The sequence below is a fragment of the Gossypium arboreum genome, chromosome 9 (assembly GCF_025698485.1).
Source record: "Gossypium arboreum isolate Shixiya-1 chromosome 9, ASM2569848v2, whole genome shotgun sequence".
NCBI classification, from domain to species: Eukaryota; Viridiplantae; Streptophyta; class Magnoliopsida; order Malvales; family Malvaceae; genus Gossypium; species Gossypium arboreum.
Window position 1 is genome coordinate 64,140,645 of NC_069078.1, and position 19,878 is coordinate 64,160,522.

The window sequence follows — 19,878 nt, forward strand, 5'->3', positions numbered from 1 at the left end:
CGATGAAATTAGGAGAACCAAGACATATTCAAAACCGATCAAGTTAGAAATTAAATCACTAGTTACAAAAAAAAAAATCAAACATGCAAATTTCAAATTTCAAATCTATATCCTACACCACACCAAAACATCTCGCCACACAGTTGCTTCTTAAAGGAGACTTTACTCAACACATTTGTCTTAGGAGAAGACAGTTTTAACCTCCCTATCAACTGGGAACAATTATTACGCATACTTTGCCTGACCTTCGCCAAACCTTGCCAAGAGCCTCTTCCCTTGACACATGACTTGTTTGAGTCTAAGTGATAAGGAATAAGGCGGATGAATGAGGAAGCGAATCGTAAAGTTTGTCAAAGTCGCTGATTTGACTTAGGGCTCTAGAAGTTTGGAAAAAAACTTGGATTTTTGATACAACCTGAAATGCAATCAAATTCAAGTTAGATATAACAATTAAAATAAATAACTAAGATAATTAAAATAGAATAATAAATCTACGATTAGAACAATAAGAAAGAAAATAAAGAAGATAGATGAAAAGATAGAATGTGGTATGTAAAAGTCCTAAGAAGCCTTAGAAACATGAAGAATCCACAACCCCCTTCAAGCGGCTCTAATTTCCCCTCAAAAAAAGAAAACTTGGCAAGAAAAATCTTGAAGATGATCCCCACAATCTGAAAAGATTGTTAAAACCCATCTAAAAGAAACTCAAGAGAAATTCTTGAAAAAGAAAACTCAAAGAGAATTTATTAACTCAAAAGAGAAGTTGAATAATAATGAATTGAATGATTAGTGTACAATTAGACTTGTCCATGGGCCGGGCCACCTGGCCCATCCTGAAAGCTCGCCGAAAAAGTGGAAAGGGTTGGGTACAAATATAAGCCCGAAAAATAGTATTGGGCAAAAAAATAAGGTCCGTTTAGAAAATGGGCTGATCCTCAAGTTAGGTTTTTTTTTGCCTCAGCCCGGCCCGGCCCAAATATACAAAAAAAAAATTGTTGTTTTTCTTTTGCTATTTTCTTGTTGTTTTTTTTTCACTATTTCACTACTATTTTGCTACTATTTTTTTGTTATTGTTTGGATATTGTATAACTTTTGTTTTATTGTTAATTTTGTTACTATTTTAGAGGCATTTTGTTAAGTTGCACCTATCTTAGTGTTATTTAAGTGTATATATTGTTTTTAATTTATTTTTAGTTTTTAAGAAATATTTATTTTAATGTTTTTAGTATTTTTGATGTATTATAATTTTTAAAAGATTATATAAAAATACTATAAAAAAATTAATACAGCCGAGGCGGTTGGGCTTGGGCAAAATTTTAGGCCCATTTTTGGGCCGAGCTAGGCCTAGCAAACATGCCTAAAATTTTGGTTGGGCCCGGCCTGAATTTGACCCGACCCATGGACACCTCTATGTACAATGCAAAAGCCTATAACTTAAACTCTAATTAATCTAAATAAAACTCTTAATTATACTAAAACTTTAATTAATCTAAACAAGTAGTAGTTTTAAACCAAACTTTCTTGTTGACATATAACTTAAACTACTTATTAATTATTAAAAATTCGGAATAATAAAATAATAAAATAATTAGAGTTGATAAATGCAATATTGGACTCATATATAATAAAAATTAAGTCCAAAACTCAAACCAAGTATGATTTAAACTCAAATTAAAAGCCTTAAACTCATAATTCCCGTCATAATTACGTTCAGAAATTTTGCTCGCGCAGTCTTTATTAAAACGGTCATAACTTGAGCTCCCAAACTCAAAATAGAGTGATTCAAAATGCGTTTTGAAGTTATGAGATAGATCTTCGAACTCCATGAAGACATCTTGACTCAGAAATACCTGGATTCTATCCAAAAAGTCATCAGAAGTCTATTGATTTCCGAAACTTAAAAATTAACAACTTTAGTAAATTGAATTTAATAAATTTCATCCCATCTATGCATATATCACTAATGACATATTTCAACTATCTCGATAAAATGATTATCATTCATCATAAACATACTCTACAACTTATCATAAACATACTCTACAACTGAGTTAGGTTTTGTTGCATAACTTATATACCTTGGTGAAGGTATCTAGGGTTGATTTCCATAGGCAGCACATACTGATCAAGGGCAAATGCAAATGGGTAAGCGGGTCCTTGACCCTTCCAAACGAAAAAAAGGGACAATTGAAAATTTCCTTTATATATTATTAAATAATAAATTTATATATGGTAAATATTGCACTTTGACTCTTAAAAAATAAAAAAAGAATTTGTTTAGTCCATTTAGAAAATATTAAAATCATAAATTAATATATAATAAAATTACAATTTAACCTTTTAAAATTTAAAATATGAATTTGGCCCTCCCAACATTTTTTCTAAACCCACCTTTAGTACTAATTTATTGTAGTAATTACTGAGTCGTTCCATAAAGCTCGTTATCTAAATTTTTTAAAAAGTTAACAATTTAATGAATTAAATAAAACTTTTGAACAGTTTAATATCTTAAATGATAATTTTAAATAATTTAATAACTATTTTATAGTTTTTAAAATTAGATGAAAGCTAGAAAATATATTGAAAAAAATTAAAAAGTTCAAAATATTGGAGGAATGCGTATAAGGAAAGCTACCGAAAGCAAAAGTGAAAGGTGGCAGACAAATTGACAAAAAACCACAAAAAGAAAATTCTAAGAATAGAAAAAGAATAAAAAATAAAAACCTTAAAATGAATTTATGTACACGTATACCTTAATAATTAATATTTAATTTAGTTCGATAATATTTTATATCATTTTCATTTTACTATTATATCCATATTTCATGTCGACCAAAAATTCACAAAATGGCACGCCCGATTAACTAGATAGGGATATTTTGGAGATTTCCTTATCGGATAAGAGGCGTCACATTCACGACCCTTCGCTTTAATTTACTTTTTTCAAAGGGCCCCACAATTATTCATAATTACTGAAATGGTGCCTTTCTCTATAAATACTAAAATGGCAATTTAGTTCGTCGGGTAATACTATTAATTAATGAAGTTAATTATTTCAATTAATATGGTTTTTCAGAAATTTATATTCGTATTTTTAATCGGAATAATTAACTGTATTTAATTATTTGATTAGGTAATGGTTTTATAAAAATAAAATATTAAATTAAACTATATCAATTAAATCTTAAATTTAAGTATAATAAAATGATTAAAATATCTTAATATTGTATAAAAGAATGACTAAAACCATAACTTGATGTATAATAATATTATAAATAAAATAATCCATACTAATACTATTATAAATAAATTAAATAATTTAGAAATAAAATTAATTTATTAAAAAGTTTTGATAGGCGTTCAATATTTCATTTTTTTATAGTATTAAATAAAATAAATGCCTTTAAGACGTTATACTAGTTCATTTGTCGGGTGGACTGTTTCGATAGATTGGTTAGACTTGTTTTGGGTCGGATTTTGAGTAATGATGTTTTAATTTTGATTCTGGTTGGTTTAGGTCAAATCAAAGTTAAATAATTTTAAAATTATTTTTATTTAAATTTAATTATAAAATATATAAATATTAAAAATTAATTTTATTATCCATAAAACATATTATTTGAGCAAATTAAACTAAATTTAGGCTGAAATAATTTAATTTAACTCATAAATACATCTAATAAGACAGCGTAATTTTATATATAGTTATTGAATTAAATAATTCATTCTAAAATTCACATCATTAAAAATGAATTATTTGTTTTTAAAATTAGTAATGGATACTATCAATTAATGTTATAAAAATTAAATTAATAATTGAATCAGTTGAATTTTTTATTTTGATTCAATCAGTTAAATTTGATGATTTAATTGTTTTAAAAATAAAAAAATAGATTTACAAAATCATAGTTAAAAAGATTGAATATTTTTTTATTTTTTATTTTTATCAATTAAAATAAAATAAAAAAAAAGATGGAACAAATTGAAGTTGCAATGATGGATTTAAAGGTGGGATGGAATGGAATTCAATTCTGGTAAGTTTGGTATCAATGCGCCAATTATTTATAAAAAATAAAAATTAAAATAATAAATGAAGGCTATTAGTGAGCCTTTAAAAAAGTTAAAAATACCTACAGTAACATAGCATATAGTTTTAAACGCTCCACGACAGACCATGCTCCACGTGTCACCTTTTAACACATTGCCTTCACTTTCAAATACAAATGCCACTGTCACCGGCACCTACAACCACCCCCACCAAAAGCCAGGGATATACAGAGGCTTCTTCTCTGTCAGTAAGAGATACAAAAAAAAAAAAAAATACAGCCAAAAAAAAAAACACACACATAGATTCTCTCTTTCAAAAAAAGAAGAAGAAGGAAATTAGGGTTTTTTCTTTTGTGGGGTTTTGATTTTTTGGGGGAATTTTTGGGGTTTTTTTGGGTGGGGGAAGAGAGATGTATATAGGTTCCATGCGAAAGTCTTTCAAGGACTCTCTTAAAGTACTTGAAGCTGATATTCAACATGCCAATACTCTGTAAGTCTTCTTTTTTTTTTTTTTAAATACCATTTTCATTTTGGGGTTTTTGAATTTTTTTTATGTTTTTTTTTTTTTTAAGTTTGTGTTTGGACTTTGGAATGTATGCTACAGTTCATCAAGTTTGAAACTTTTTTCCCAAAAACCCAGAGAATTTTCTTCTTTTTTTTTTTCTTTTAATTTTGACATTTTAACTTTGGGTCTCATAATTCAGATCATTTTCTTTTAATCTTTTCCCAAGGAAAAATTTGGATATCAATAATTTTTTAAGTTCTTGAAGATATTGAAAGACACTTGATTTTTTTTTCCCCGAGGGGAGGACACAGTTTCTAAACCCTTAAATTGTAGTTGAAACAGTGTCAATTGCTTAATTATGTTTTTTTTTTTTTTTTAGATATAGTACCTTTTTGATGAAGTTATATCTTCCAGCTTATTTTAAGTGAGTAATGCGTTTAATATTTCTAGTTATATGATAGGTTGAGTTCAATTTCTTTATCTGGCACTTAGTTTCCCCAAGTGGACACTATATTTCTTAGTTATGAGTGCCATTTTTTTTATATAATCTTTTATTTTGGTAATGTTAAAATAGAGTAACAAAACAGTGCAATGTTTCTTTTCAGAGATTGCATGTTTGTGAGGATAATTTTCGTTATCTTTATAGATTTTTTATCTTTTTCTTTATCCATCTAACTTCACGTGGTCAATGGGTTCCACTTGATTGTACTGCTTTCAATACTATATCCTTTGATCACTACAATATCAGTATGAAGATCCAATAATCATCAATTACTGGTCCCAGCTCATTTAATGCATGAATTTAGTGATTTGATTCTTGTACATTTGTAACATTTCTTCTTTTTTGGAGTTGTTCTTTGTTGTACTGGTCGGTATAGTTGATGTAAATTGCTTGTCAATTGAGTAATTCAGTAAGTTCTATGGTTATAACAACGGTCAGTTAAGTTCCGGCATATCTTAAACAGCTAGAAGATAAAGTATACATTTCTCTGTGGTTGCTGAAACCGGGGTCTTACAAGTAACTAATACGGTTCCTTTGAACTTGAATAGTTGGACAGAAGTGTACTGCCAGATGAAACCATTGTTGTTGTAGTTGTGTTTGTTGATGAGTATTTTTAGATTCTTATTGCTTAATATCATCATTATGTTCTTCTCATCCTGTGTAAATGGCCATCGTGTAATGCAAGGTGCAGGGCTTCTGATTTTCCAAGGGAATATGACGGTGAATGCCTTCAAATGAGAATGTCATACAGTCCGGCTGCACACCTCTTCCTATTCTTGGTGCAGTGGACTGACTGTCACCTTGCAGGTGCACTCGGGCTGTTAAGAATCTTAATTTACAAGGTTATATTTTGTTACTTCGTGTTTAGCTCTTGTTGTAATAGTGAAAATTAGCTGTTTCTTCATCATTGTCATATTGTGCAGGTTTATGTTGATGGTACTACCACCATGTCTACACATGAAAGGAAAGCAAGCATAAGGGAGTTCTATGGTATCTATTCTCAATTTGTATGTTTTGTTACACTTATAAACTATAGTTCTTATTTCGAGCGATTCTAATGCTTCCATGTTTTCTGTATCCAGCTGTTATCTATCCCTCTTTACTGCAACTTCAGAGGGGTGTCACTGATACCGAAGATAAAAAACAGAAAGCAGTGTGCATGGAAAGGTACCGAAGAAATGAAGACGAGGAGTATAGACAGCTTATTGATGTTGATGTTGAAAGAGAAGAAGAATGTGGAATATGCATGGAGTTGAATGGTAAAATTGTGCTACCGAACTGCAGTCATGCCATGTGCTTGAAATGTTACCGTGAATGGTATTCTTCCTCCCCCTTTACTTGATCCCCTTATCCCTCTCTCGTTAGCTGTTGATATTTTGATGATGTTTTCCTTACAACTGTACATGTCATCCAGTATTGACTTAGTTGCTTTTGATTGTTTTTGGGTTTTTTATCGGGTCCTTACTTCAGCTTCATGCTTTTTTTTGAACTCTATATCGGGTTTTAAGAACTGTTGATGTCATCATTCGGTAGTTGTCTTGAGTTAAGCAAATTGCTTTACCACTTAAGTAAAACTTATGCATCTATTTTTTTGGTTCAACTAGAGAGGGATTGTTGACTGGTTGCTACACCTTTAAACCGAAGGGGCACCATTGAATCTAACTCAGATGGTGTTCTTAAAAAATAACCGAGTAAATGTTCTAGCTTGGTTTCCAGTTTTCTTCATATAGTTTCCCGATCAAAGCTCCAAACAGCAGAGAAGAGCTGAAAAGTGTTGGTCCTTGTAATATGCAATCTGGTAATTTTATCTTTGATAACTTTGCAATGTTGTCTACCGTTTTCCTTTCGGAATTCTTATAACCCTTTTCAGTCCATCTCGTGTTTAGAGATTGTCAATGGATGGTTCATCTATAAGCAGTCTTAAAATCGTGACTAGTCATTCAAACCGTGACATGTTTTGAGCACGTCCAATATAAGTGCTAATTTCTCACTCACTGAATCTCAGGTTTATTTTATTATTATTTTTTTCTCATGATACTTTCATTGCAATGAATTGCAGGCGGACTAGATCACAGTCATGCCCTTTCTGTCGTGACAGTCTAAAGAGAGTAAACTCCGGGGATCTCTGGGTATTTACCGACAGCCGGAATATAATTGACATGGCCACCGTGACAAGGGAGAACCTTAGAAGGCTTTTCCTGTATATAGATAAGTTGCCACTAATTGTCCCTGATACCATTTTTGATACTTACGATTCCCACCTAAGGTGATCAAGTACATTCTAATATATACCTTATCTGCGGTCGAAGTATTTTCTGGTCGATGATTTCTCTCAATTACATAAAAGTCCGAATCACTTGGTTCTGGAAAAATGTAGTTAGGTTTAGCTACTGCTGCAGTGGATTCCATGCCCAAAGTTATTGTGGGGCTGGTGCTGAAGTTGAGGTAGTTCATATAGGAGGAGCCCTTCAAAGTTGTATTTACTACATTTGTACATGCTTGTATAGCCTGATGCTTGATATGATAAATATCATTTTCTAATCTTATATATGGCTTTTTATTATATTTGGGGTTATGCTCTTTTTCTTGTTTGATTTTTTGTCAATTTTGTCTTGAATTTGAAAAATTTATTCAAGTCCAAAGGTGGTGATGAGGTAATCATGGCATCATATCTTTTAGAAAAAATTATCAAGCTTTTAGACTAATGTTGATAAAAAAGAGTTTTAGGATAAAAGTGAAAAGAAGTTATTAAATTCAGGATTAAATAATACTTTATTTATATTAATTTCATTCAAATAACGAAAGTTTAATGCATTAAAAATATGTTTTGTGTAGTAAATCTTTTCATTGGATTAAACTACATTTAATCGGTTACCTTTTTACTTAAATGTTTTAATTTTTATTTTACAAAATAATTTCTTCCTTTCATAGTAATTGGTGTTGTTTTGAGATTTATCGGGTCATTTTTATCATATTATTTATGGTTTCGTTTAATTAAAAATGATATATCATCTTTCTTTTCCACATCATATGTACTTTCAAATAAAAGATGATACGTCTTTTTTAATTGGGCAAGACTATGATTAATGTGGTGGAAAGTATTTATAAAATAATTTCTTGTGTAATTGATAAATATAGATATTAAGTAATGTAAATTCAATCTGATTAAAATATTAATACACGTGTTTTCAATCTATTTTAGTCCATACTAGTTTGTAATTTGACATGTCCTTATTTTAAAATTATAATTCAATTTTTAATATCTTTTATCATAATTAATATTTTTATAATTAAATTTAAAAATAAGGTTTAATTTTTCATCAATTAAATCATTTGTTTGTTAATTTTAATGGTTGACTGTTAAAAGCATTTTGGGTTATTTTCACCTCTAGTCACACTAGAATTGTGTCTTGTGAAAAAAGTCTTTTCTTTTTAAAATTATTTAAAAATTATAAAAAAAAAATTATATATACATAGAAAATTGTGGAAAATTATTGCAAAAATATAAAAAAATTACAATTCATATATAGCCTCGATTGTTACTTTTCCCCTCAACTCGTTTCAACACTTTAATTTACATCTCAAAACACATTGCTTTCATTGCTCATCACTTTTTTTTTTTTTTTTTTTGAGAAACCTATTTATATAATATCCCTTCGCAATTATCATTTCATCATCATAGAAATCACCAAAAATAAATGACGAAAACCGAGCTAAAAACGCTGCCATTATTGTTGTTTGTGGTAACATTTTCGTCGTCGATATTCATGGTGGTTAAGAGGTATGAACGATAGTGGGAGGGAGAATGCCAGTGAATGATGTGGAAATAGACAAAAGAGATGCAGGCTTTGGAGAGATTTAGGATGGGCGAACACAACAAAGACCAAAGGAGCGATGGATCAATTAGAGTTTTCTCATGTGGTGGCTAAGAAACAAATAGTTTGAGGGATCAAATAATTTTTTATAATTTTTATTTTTATTTTTTCTTTTAGTGATGAAAAAGAAATTACACTGACATAATTTATATAGACAAATTCAAATTCCCAAATGAGGATATTTCAAAAGTCAGTAGATCTTGAATTCTCAAGTGAGCCAACTTGTTTGATTCTTTTATCTAGGTATGTGACAAATATTCTAATAGTGAATCTCATATAATAGCTGAGATCAGATTTAAATTGGACTTTACTATAAGACTTTCCTAGATGATCGTAATCACCTCCAAGTTGTCTATCTGGATTAACACATTGTCAAAAGCTCGATCAATTAAGATATCTTATCCATCTAATATCCCCCACAATTCAGCTTCGAACATTGAATAGTTGTCCAATAACCTATTAAAGCCAGTGATCCACTCCCCATTTCAGTTACTCACAACTTCCATTTTATTTTTAGTAAATGTTATATTTTTATTTGCTGGAAATGAGAAAATTTTGGCTTATAACTGTTTATATAATTTTACTATTTTTATAATAATTTGTAATTTTTTGACATTTTAACATTTTTAAATATTTTTATATTTTTGTAATTTTATATAAATATATCTATCTGTATTGGTTTTGGTTAGATGTTGAGTTAAATTAATCTAACATTGATGAATTTATAAATTTGCTCTTTAAATTTATTAATGACAATTCTATATAATAATCGATGGTTTCGTAATCTTTTTGGATAGGTAAATTTTTTATTTTATTTTTATGAAATAACTACAAAAAGCATTTAAAGTTTCAAAAGTTGATTTCTTATAAATTTGGTTTGTTAAAGCTCTTAAAAAGTTCAATTATCAAATCTTTGGAGAATATTTTCATAATGTTCTTTTTGTTGATTAACTATATTATTTGAGGTTTGATCAGATTCTTAAGATTGGTTGGAAGTAAAGCTTGGAGAAGAATTGGTTCTCCTAAAGAAATGAAACATCTTTTTGTTTTCGTATTTCCTATGGGGGTTCTACTATCAAAATTTTAGAATTACTACCATTGCCTACAGGGATATACTCTATCCTTAATGCGCCTAACCCATGGCTAACCGAACTATGTATCAGTATTCAACAAAAATAATAATACATTAATAAAGACAGTTGAACCAAAACTCAAAAATATTGAAAATAAATTTGAAGATTTTTAAAACTTAGAATTACTGTTGATGTCTGTCCACTTTTGGCAAGGAATCATTCTTGTTAATGTCAAATAATATTTACTGTTCATTTTTTATTGTTTTTGGCAAAGAATCATTATTGAATCATTCCTGTTCACCTTTACTATTGATGTTTGTCTTCTTTTGTTAGAGAATTACTTTTGTTCACCTGTTCATTTTTTATTTTATGTTTTGGTGATTGTTATAATTATGGTGGTGTCATCTGTAACACCCCTAACCCGTATTCGTCGCCGGAATAGGGTTACGAGACGTTACCGAACAACCATAACATAAATCATACATTTGTGCACTCATAATTAAAATCCATTCATCTTAATCACTTTGTCCCTTATAAGGTCCTAAGAGACCTTAAAACATGCTTAAAAGTGGTTCGAGACTAAACCGATAACATTTGTAAACTTTTGGAAACTTAGAAAATTTTCTTTAATTTAAGGGTCACAGGCCCATGTGAATAGGCCGTGTGAGGAAACAAGCCCGTGGCACAGGCCGTGGGAAAATTAGGGAGGTTATTGACTTGGGTCACGGCCGGCCACATGCTCATGTGCTAGCCTGTGTGTCTCACACGTCCAGTAGACACGCCCGTGTGTCTAAGCTGTGTCAAAATTGTAGGGTATACTACCTTAATTCGAAAGGGTACCCCAAGGGACACACGACCATGTAACATGACCATGTGTCGCACATGGCTGAGACACACGCCTGTGTCTCGGCCCATGTGGACAAAAATAGGCCATTTGCAAAGCCAATTTACCACCCTTTTCTCATGCACACCTAGCCATCAACATGATATCATTTCAATAAATATATAGGTAGCCAAAACATACCAATTCACATACATTTCATGCCATTTCCTAATCAACCATTTCATTACTCAAGTTCACAACCAAAATCATGCCACAATAATAAGCAACAACCTTAAATTCTATATGCCTTTCATAATCAACTTACCATCTATTTTATGCTTAAAAACATAGTAATTCATCATCCATAAACCATACCATACTATGCCAAACTCACAAGGTATACCATTCACACCACATAGCATGTACAAGCACATTATATAAGCAAAACTCACATCCTACAACTTTACCATATACGAGCCAAATCACATAGCTATAATTTCATAACATAAAATGTACCGTAGTGACACTAGCCTATAGATGTCATATACTATACATACAAGGCTTCAAAAGTACTAAAGAAATGATTGATAGTGTGATGACGTTTCCCGACGATCCCCGAGTCCAAGCTAGCTTCGATACTTTGTAAAACAAAGACAAATAACACACAGTAAGCTTCATAGCTTAGGAAGTTCGTACTAAATATCTACTCAACAGTTCATAATATACAAATTATCAATTAATAAACACTTAGTAAGTCTCATATCATCATTTGATTCTAGTCCATGACTATTTATCATATATATATACAAATCCATCAAGTTTCATACACATAGTATCAACTACCACATAGGTATTGTAAGTACCTATACTTTGCCATATTTATTTATTTCATTCTCACCTCTTTGTTTAATACGTTAAATAATTCAAAAATCTATCAATACTCTAAGAACTCGCACACTTAGTGCAAAAATGATTAGCCGAAGCTATAACGATATCACATACTTAGTGCCATCACATTAAACCGAAACTATCTCGGTATCTCACACTCAGTGCCACATATAGTCGAAGCTATTCCAATTTGCACACTAAGTGCTTTATATATATATATATATATATATATATATATATATAGCCGAAGCTATCTCAAATCGTACACTAAGTGCCAAACATAGTCAATTTGTCGTCGTGCACAATCATAGTTGCATATATACAATTTATGCAATATTAAAGCATTAAAAACATAATTGTAACAATGTTTATCACGTACGAACTTACCTCGGACGTAAAAACGATGAAACTAGTCGATTAGTCGAGTACTTTGTTCTTGCCTCGATCTAAGTCCGGATTCTTCTTTTCTTGATCTATATTATAACAATTCAACCCATTTAATCACATTATCTTTCAATTTCATCCATAGAAATATATTTAAATGAATTTACACTTTGGCACTAAACTTTCACATTTCTTACAATTTAGTCCCTATTTCATAAATACACAAAATTCAATATAGCCCATGCTTAGCCGAATTCTCTATAGCTCCCTAGAAACCCATATTTATCAATTTTTCACACATTTAACCACAACATTTCACATTTTCTCAATTTAATCCCTAATTAACATTTTTACTCAAAATCACTTTACAAAACATGTATATCAAACACCAAGCTTTCATAATTCATCATCAAACATCATAAATCACATGAATTCATCAATGAAAACTTCCAAAATCATCAACCAATTCAAAAATTAGGGCATGAGCTAGCTAGAACACAAAGCAACGATCACAAAAACATAAAAATCATAAAAAACCGAGCTCAAAACATACCTTAATTAAGCTATGCAAGTGCCGAAATTTTAAACCCTATTTTTAGCTTCTTCTTTGCTTCATTCAGCCATGAAAAGATGATAATGGAACCATATTTGATTTTTTTTACTTAATTATACATTAATAACCAAATTACCAATTTAGCCTTAATTAAAACCATTTTAAAACATTAAATATAAGACCATTTATGTCCATTCCCACTATCAATGGTCTATTTACAACATAAGGACTTCAAATTTAATAAGCCATAGTAAATAGACACCTTTATCATATAGAATGTAACTTTTGCATTCTACGCGATTAAGTCTTTTTTCTCAAATTGAGCTATTAAACGATAAAATTAGCTCACGAAATTTTCACATATATATTCACATGTTATAAATACCAAATATAATATTAGAATAATTTTACGACTTCGGATTTTTGGTTTCAAAACTACTGTTCCGATTTAACTAAAACCGGACTGTTACATCATCTGCAAGATCCACCGTTTTGATAAAAAATGTTAAGGATTTCCCATCTTTTGAGTTAGAATTTATGGAGCTAAGCATTTCGGTTATTAGTTTTTTGTATTCCTTCTTGGTTTTGGTCTGAGCCAAGATTGAATTGGCAGTTGATTTGGCTTAAAGGAACTTTGATGTAGTTTGATCCGAGATAGCGGACTTACATAATCTTGGGTATTTATTGAAATAATCATCCAAATAATTGAAATTATATTTGTCATCATTAAATTTGTCCTATTATTTCGTTCTAAAATTCTGAACTAATAATAGGATTCCCATAAGAATAATTCCAGAAAATAAGTTAAGAAATACACAATTTTGAGAAGAAATGGATTGTTCAGATGTGTTTTTGGTCCAGTTCTAGTTGGAATTTGTCAAAGAACTTGGATAATAAATTTTGAATTTCTTCTAGTAGGATGTCAAAAGAAGATAGTCCATACCAGTTCCACAACTATTTTTTGTTTTAAAATTTAAGTTTCAAATTATTATTTCCATAAGTTTAAAAATTATTTAAAATTTATATTATTTTTCATAAAATTTAATACTTTTTATATATTTTTCCTACAAATTTTACATATTTTTTATTTTTATTTTAAAATATTTTTATCATGTTTTCTACACTTTTTATATTTTGTAAGCTTTAATAATTTTAAAATATTTTATAATTTTAGCAATTTTAAAGAATAATTTTGCTCTCACCTGTAACAATCCAAAAGTAAAACATGGTGAAAAAAAAAAACAATTATTACAATTTAGTGGTTAGCACTTAATTTTAATTTTTTTGAAAATACTTAGTTTTTAGTGGAACCCTTAAGATTAAAAGTAAAATATAATAATTTAATTAAATTACTAAATTAAATTAAAATTAAGAATTATATTTGTATATAATTATATTTTATATATATACATGTAATTGATATATATTTACATATAATATTTAAAAAACATGGAAAAATCAAAATGATATACCGAAGCGAAAAGGGTATGTTGTTCCGACATTATTTATCCATATTTTACAGTGGTCCTTTTAAAAAGAAGTAAATGGTATAATTTAATTTTCCTCCTCTATTATGTAAAAGTTTATAATTTTATCTTTATATTTTAATTTAATATCATTTAATCTTTTTAGTCTAAACTATTCACAATTTTGGATAAAACACTAATCGGAAATATCTTTTAGACATTTACATGTCAGGCGAAATGTTAATGATATCAAACTACTTAATTCAATAAACTTATGCTTTAAGGTATTATTACAAAATAATTCACATCAACACTTAATTGAAAATAGCTATAACAATTTGGACATAGGCATTAATTCTAGAAAAATATAATTATTAAGTTCGGTTAATTTAATTAATTATCCTATTTCGAATCGAATTAATCGATAATCGAAATTCTAAAAACTTATTAATCGACCTCTGACCAAATTAAGTTCAGCCACCTACTGATTAATCGAATTAGATCGATTTGGTCGATTAGTTCGTTTTTAACCGAAGTTTGAACACTTCTACTCAGTAACTCAAGAGAGTTTAGCAATTTTGTTAAAAAAATCAGTAATTTTATAAAAAACTTTATAAGAAATTATTTATGAAAAAACTATAATGTTATAACAAAATCAGTAATTTTAAGTAACTCATAAAAATTAGAGTATCAAATTATCACATCACACATCAAAGTATAAGGACTAGCATAAATTTTTTGCATAATAGAGGGACCAAAAGCATTAATTATACATCAACTGATCTTAGCGGCTAAAAGAACCTCCATTTTCTGAAAACTTGCAAAGGAAGGAGTGAGCGCTAATAATTTCGATGAAAATGAAGCTTTCAGGGCAAAGTTTCGACAACTTATTAAAGGAGGAATTGGGTTGAAAGGAAGATTGAAAAATCAAAACAAATAATCCAAATTACGAACCTATTTTAGTATATAATACCCACATTTTCAAACAAAGTATCAAAGCAAGCTGTGGAGCCAAGTTATTCAGAGCGCCAAAATCCTTTTATTCTCTTTCCCCTTTGCTTGCTTTTTCTTCTTCTTTTTAATTGTTAAGTTCTCTATAAATAATTCACAAGAATTTCAATTAGCTTCCTCCAAAAACCCTTTGGTAAGTTCTTTAAAACTCTCTCTCTCTCTTTTTTTTTTTTGTTCATCTTGTTGTTAAATAGCGGTTTTGATTTGAATTTTAAAATATTTTCTCTTTTATCTGAAATGGGTTCTTGTTTTTTTGTTTTTTCAATTTCTTATTAGTTGTTAATGAAATATTTTAATTTCATGATTTCATGCTTTTTCCTTTTGGTGTAGCCATTAAGATGTTACCATGAACGAAACAAAGTTACTTCATTTATGCTTCAAAGACGGAATCTTTCTTGCATGCATTTTGTATGATTGTCCTAAAGAAAAGTACAGTGGAACAATCAAAGTTGTGTTGGGTTACGGTTAAGATGAACTTGGCATTATATCAATGGCTAACTATTAACTTAAAGAAAAGGGTTATCTGTTTCCTTTTTTTTTTTAAAATTTTTTTTTCTATGTTTTGATTTAACTTTTCTGGTGATTTCGGTAATTCATGTTTGTTTCAAATCCATGTTCTTTTCAATAATGTTCTAATGCTGATCATGGATGCAAATTCTTTGTTTAAATATATAAATCTTGTCATTTGTTCCCTAAATTGTACATTGAATCCTTTCTTATTTCCAGTAAATGGAGGTTTCTAGCTTAAATGGATTGCAAAATGATGAGGAGGAGGCATTGAACAGTTTGCTTGATGCTTTCGGATCCCTTGTTTCTCTTAATGACATCGCTTCTGCTTACTGTGAGGCCGGCCGGAATCCGGGTTTGGCTGGTTTAATTCTATGTGAAATGCAGGGGATCCCTCCTTTAGTTGCCACTGATCAATCTAACAATGAGGTGAAAAACAATGAAACTTCGGGATCAAGTTATGTTAAAAGTTCACAAAATAATTCACAAGCAAGTGAGGTTTTTACGGCAGATCAACCGGTTTCAGCCGCTACTGATGAATGTAGTGGCAAGAGGAAAAAGGATGAACCCATGGAATCATCTCGTTGTAATAGTTTTCAACGTTCTTGTCAAGAAAATGGGGGTTTAAGATCTCCGAAGCAAAAGGCGAGACCAGTTTCAGGAGGCACTGTTTCGAGCATGCTAGGAAAGGGGTATATGAAATCTGTCCCTTTGGCTAATGGTTCGTATCCAGGAACCAAACCTATGAAAGTGGACTCAAAGGAGATGCCAATGTCTCTGTTTTGGGGTGAAGAACTCGAACCCAGTAGTCAGAACGAGGACCGTATGCACAAGGATATGGAAGATTTTCTTTTCAAGATGCTAGGAGAGGGATTTCGATTGGAAAGGGACGTGATTCGAGAAGTTCTCAGTAAACCAACATCTTTCAAATTCATACAAAATCATATATGATTGTTAATTGAATTTTGAGTCAAAATTACGTTTGTTTAACTGCTAATCAAGTTTTATGTTTTTTAATATGCAGATAGCTGTGGATACAACATGCAAAAGGTATGGAACTATGGACAATATCCTCGTTTTAGAGAATCTTAAGTTCGTATTAAATGGATATGCACTTGCTAAGCTTTGTTAGTGCAATTTATTGTGCATTATTTGGGAAAATGAAGTTTCTATTGTTATTTTATTATTGTTCATTGGCCTTTTAATGGCAGTTTACATTGTGGAACATGATAATCCTGAAGGTTTCTTAACGGTTGTGAATGACATTTCTCTTTTTACTGTGGTACGTTTGAACTTGTTAGAACTGATGAATATTCCTTTCCTCTCTCTTGACTTATAAGAGCATGAAGAAGCTTCTTGACTGGTCAGCCGTGAGTTTGGACAAAGAGAAAAAACCTCTTGGAGAGTCCAGTGAAAGGGTTAGTCTTGTGATTGTGTAAACCGGCTACGAGCTGGTATTGTTGTTCTTTGTGAGATTAAAATAAATGTGATGATGCATGTCTTTTTCTTTTTCTCTTCTGTTTTTGTAGACTAACAATATACATCTAAGGACCAGTAGACCTCCACAAGAAAAGTAAGTCGTATGAATTCTTGTTGAGTTCATATTGTTTGTTCCACATTTTACAACACCTGACGAACCTTCCCATGCTTTACTCTCTAGCATGAACATAGTCTTGAATGCAGAGGTAGCAGAAAGACAACAGAAGGACAGAAATGATCTCCAAAAGGAAGTCTTGGCTGCTCTGTTCGATGCTTCTGAGAGATCCGAGGAATTGCCTGAGAGATCCAAGGAATTGCCTAGGAGATCAAAGAGGCCAGCAAGAAGGCCTATTGCATTAGGAGAAATCGTGGAAAGGCCTCTAATTGATGTTACTGCTGAGCCAAAGGTTGATAGAGTTTGCTCACAAAAAGATAAAAAAGACGGTACATTTTCTTGTCCATTTGACTTCGAACTTTCGTAACCAAGTAAATTTGCAGTACTTTGGGTTCCTTTTTTTTAAGTGAATTCTAGTATATCTTGTTTCGATGTTTACTTGCAGATGAAGATGAAGAAGATAGTTTCCAGGTTCTTCGAAGAGCCCTGAAGGAATATAGGGGCACAATGAAGGAATACTATAAAGCTGTAAGTCTTGAGTTTTTAAAATGTCAGTCCTTCGTATTTGCTCAATGCCACTTTTCTCAAATGTCCGATGCCGTTTATACATTATCAATCCCTTTTATATTCTTAACTTCTTTATGTTCTTTGTCAGGCTGTTGATGCTTTTGCTAAGGGGGATCAAGATGAAGCAAACAAACTTCTCGAACAGGTATGTATATGTGTGTTCCATAGATACTCTTTGCTCCCAAAAGGATCGAGAATCAAGTTAAATTGACCTATTTTTCCTGGGAACTTACGGATAAAGTAGATAAAGAGTAGTAAACCGAGTGAAAGGAAGTTTTCTCAATGCTAAGCTTTGGTGTCAGGTGTTCAACTTTGTTAGCAATGCGTATCTGGCTGCAGGAGCTTTGTTTTTTAATTTAAACTTAAAAATACGAGTTCCGATATTCAGTTTTAGGCTAATTGGGTGTTAATATATAAGTTAAATGACACCAGTGAAGGACTTTGGTGCGGCAGGGACAATTTTTTCAAGAAAAGGCTCGCCAAGCCGATGAAGAATCCAATCAAAAGATTTTCGAAACTCGGTTAGCTTCTTGTTCTTTGACCATGTTTGCAGAAGAATCCTGTTGGTTCTTTCATTCACTCTCGCTCTCTATTATCGTTTTCCCAATTGTATTTCGCAGGAACACCGAGACGGACGATGAAATGTTGCTCGAGTTGCACAATCATGGCACAAGGGAGGCAATCCAGCTTTTGAAGTGTCACTTATCTTCACTAGCCGGCATCCCATGTAAGTCACCACTCTCCCAATTCGGTTCTGCTCTCGAGCTAAACTTTTCTACTCACGGTTGTGTTTTACAATCAGCCTTCAAGTACCTAAAGGTCATTATCAATACCGACAAAGAAGACTCCTCAAAAGGCACTTGTAGACGATTGGTAAGACCACCTAAATGAGACGATTTAAACCCTCGGCTTAAATCGAATAGTTTAACCATATTATTCATTACAGGTGATGAAGCTATTGCAGAAGGAATCAATCAGTTGGAGTGAAGGAGAAACTTCAGGGATAATATTGATTCAATTGGATAATATCAACCCCAAAAGATTGAGTTTTGCTAAAAACTAGCATTGCTTCAATTTGGTATCTCAAAAAACCATTCAACTTTTTTAAATTATGAACTAATAACCATTGTTTTAAAAACTCAAGTTTAAAGAGTGAAAGTAAATTTGCAAGTTTTGGCATTGTTGTAAACTCTCTCTCTATATGTATTTGGAAGTATTTTATTGTCATCAATATATACATTTGTGTTAAACTAATGTAAAAAAAATGAACGCAAAACTATTATCCTTTTTGGATATTGGGTTTATTATTTTGTGTTTCCCTTAATTCTGAGTTAATGATTATGTATATTTGAATTGTATGCTTTGATGTATTGACAACTAAAGCATCTCAAAGTAGTAAGTTGTAAGTTGGTACATTGAGTGAGTGCTTGTGTTCGTGTTTGAAACAATGCCTACTCATCGTGTAATAGTGGAGAAAATTCAAACGGTTGAAAGTGAAAATCATGAGTTTATTGGGAAACTGAAACAAATTTTACAAGTTTCTCAAAGTAACTTGTTATGTTCCAATTGCAAGGTAAGAGATTTCTTAGCGGGGTTTATATGGATTTAGACTCTCCAACCTCAATAGTTAGTTTTTTGGGTATGGTTCTCCAAAGGTTTATATCAATTGGTATCTGAGTTAGCCATTATGCTTTTCAGTTGCAATCATACAACGCAGGTGCTGACGTTGACATTGTAGTGTTCGCCGAGGGCTAGGTTAAGCTAGCGCAAAGCCTACCCGCGTGGGCGCCGGGGCTGCGGAGCTTGGTGGATTGTTAATGAGACTTGGATCCTACATAAGGAAGTAAGAGATTTACTAGTGGGGTTTATACGGATGCTAAGCTCTCCATCCTCAAAAGCTAGCTTTTGGGTTTTAGTCCAATTTAGGAAAAGTGCAGATTGATTGCAAAACTAGTTAGTTGTAACTCTTTGATCAATCTTACTAATAGGTGTCAAACTACGTTGATTGTGTCATTTGTAGTATTGGTCTCATTTTGACCATGCTTTCACCATAAGTTCTCAACAAGATGAACTTTGGATCAGA

General features: G+C 31.0%; 2 protein-coding genes across 11 annotated transcripts; both read left to right on the forward strand.

Moving 5' to 3' along the window:
• Window positions 1-4,215: 4,215 nt before the first annotated feature.
• On the forward strand, window positions 4,216-7,617 carry LOC108454173 (E3 ubiquitin-protein ligase AIRP2-like). Of its 8 annotated transcripts, none has more exons than XM_017752523.2 (5): window positions 4,216-4,537; window positions 5,740-5,896; window positions 5,978-6,044; window positions 6,137-6,371; window positions 7,114-7,617. In XM_017752523.2, exons 1-5 carry the CDS (start codon window positions 4,458-4,460, stop codon window positions 7,322-7,324), a joined length of 750 nt encoding a protein of 249 aa, XP_017608012.1. In that variant the 5' UTR covers window positions 4,216-4,457; the 3' UTR covers window positions 7,325-7,617. The 8 variants fall into 8 exon arrangements, with proteins under 8 accessions (XP_017608012.1, XP_017608013.1, XP_052875389.1 ...); XM_017752524.2 differs by having other exon boundaries at window positions 5,746-5,896; XM_053019429.1 differs by lacking the exon at window positions 4,216-4,537 and adding an exon at window positions 5,306-5,570.
• Window positions 7,618-14,903: 7,286 nt separating this feature from the next.
• Window positions 14,904-19,099, forward strand: LOC108454698 (putative nuclear RNA export factor SDE5). 3 transcript variants are annotated; one of them, XM_017753237.2, is made up of 12 exons: window positions 14,910-15,260; window positions 15,854-16,544; window positions 16,659-16,684; window positions 16,975-17,052; window positions 17,164-17,207; window positions 17,295-17,557; window positions 17,674-17,756; window positions 17,884-17,940; window positions 18,249-18,316; window positions 18,416-18,522; window positions 18,598-18,668; window positions 18,742-19,099. In XM_017753237.2, exons 2-12 carry the CDS (start codon window positions 15,857-15,859, stop codon window positions 18,856-18,858), a joined length of 1,602 nt encoding a protein of 533 aa, XP_017608726.1. In that variant the 5' UTR covers window positions 14,910-15,260; window positions 15,854-15,856; the 3' UTR covers window positions 18,859-19,099. The 3 variants fall into 3 exon arrangements, with proteins under 3 accessions (XP_052874504.1, XP_052874503.1, XP_017608726.1); XM_053018543.1 differs by lacking the exon at window positions 18,598-18,668 and having other exon boundaries at window positions 14,905-15,260; XM_053018544.1 differs by lacking the exons at window positions 18,598-18,668; window positions 18,742-19,099 and having other exon boundaries at window positions 14,904-15,260; window positions 18,233-18,316.
• The last annotated feature ends 779 nt before the right edge of the window (window positions 19,100-19,878 follow it).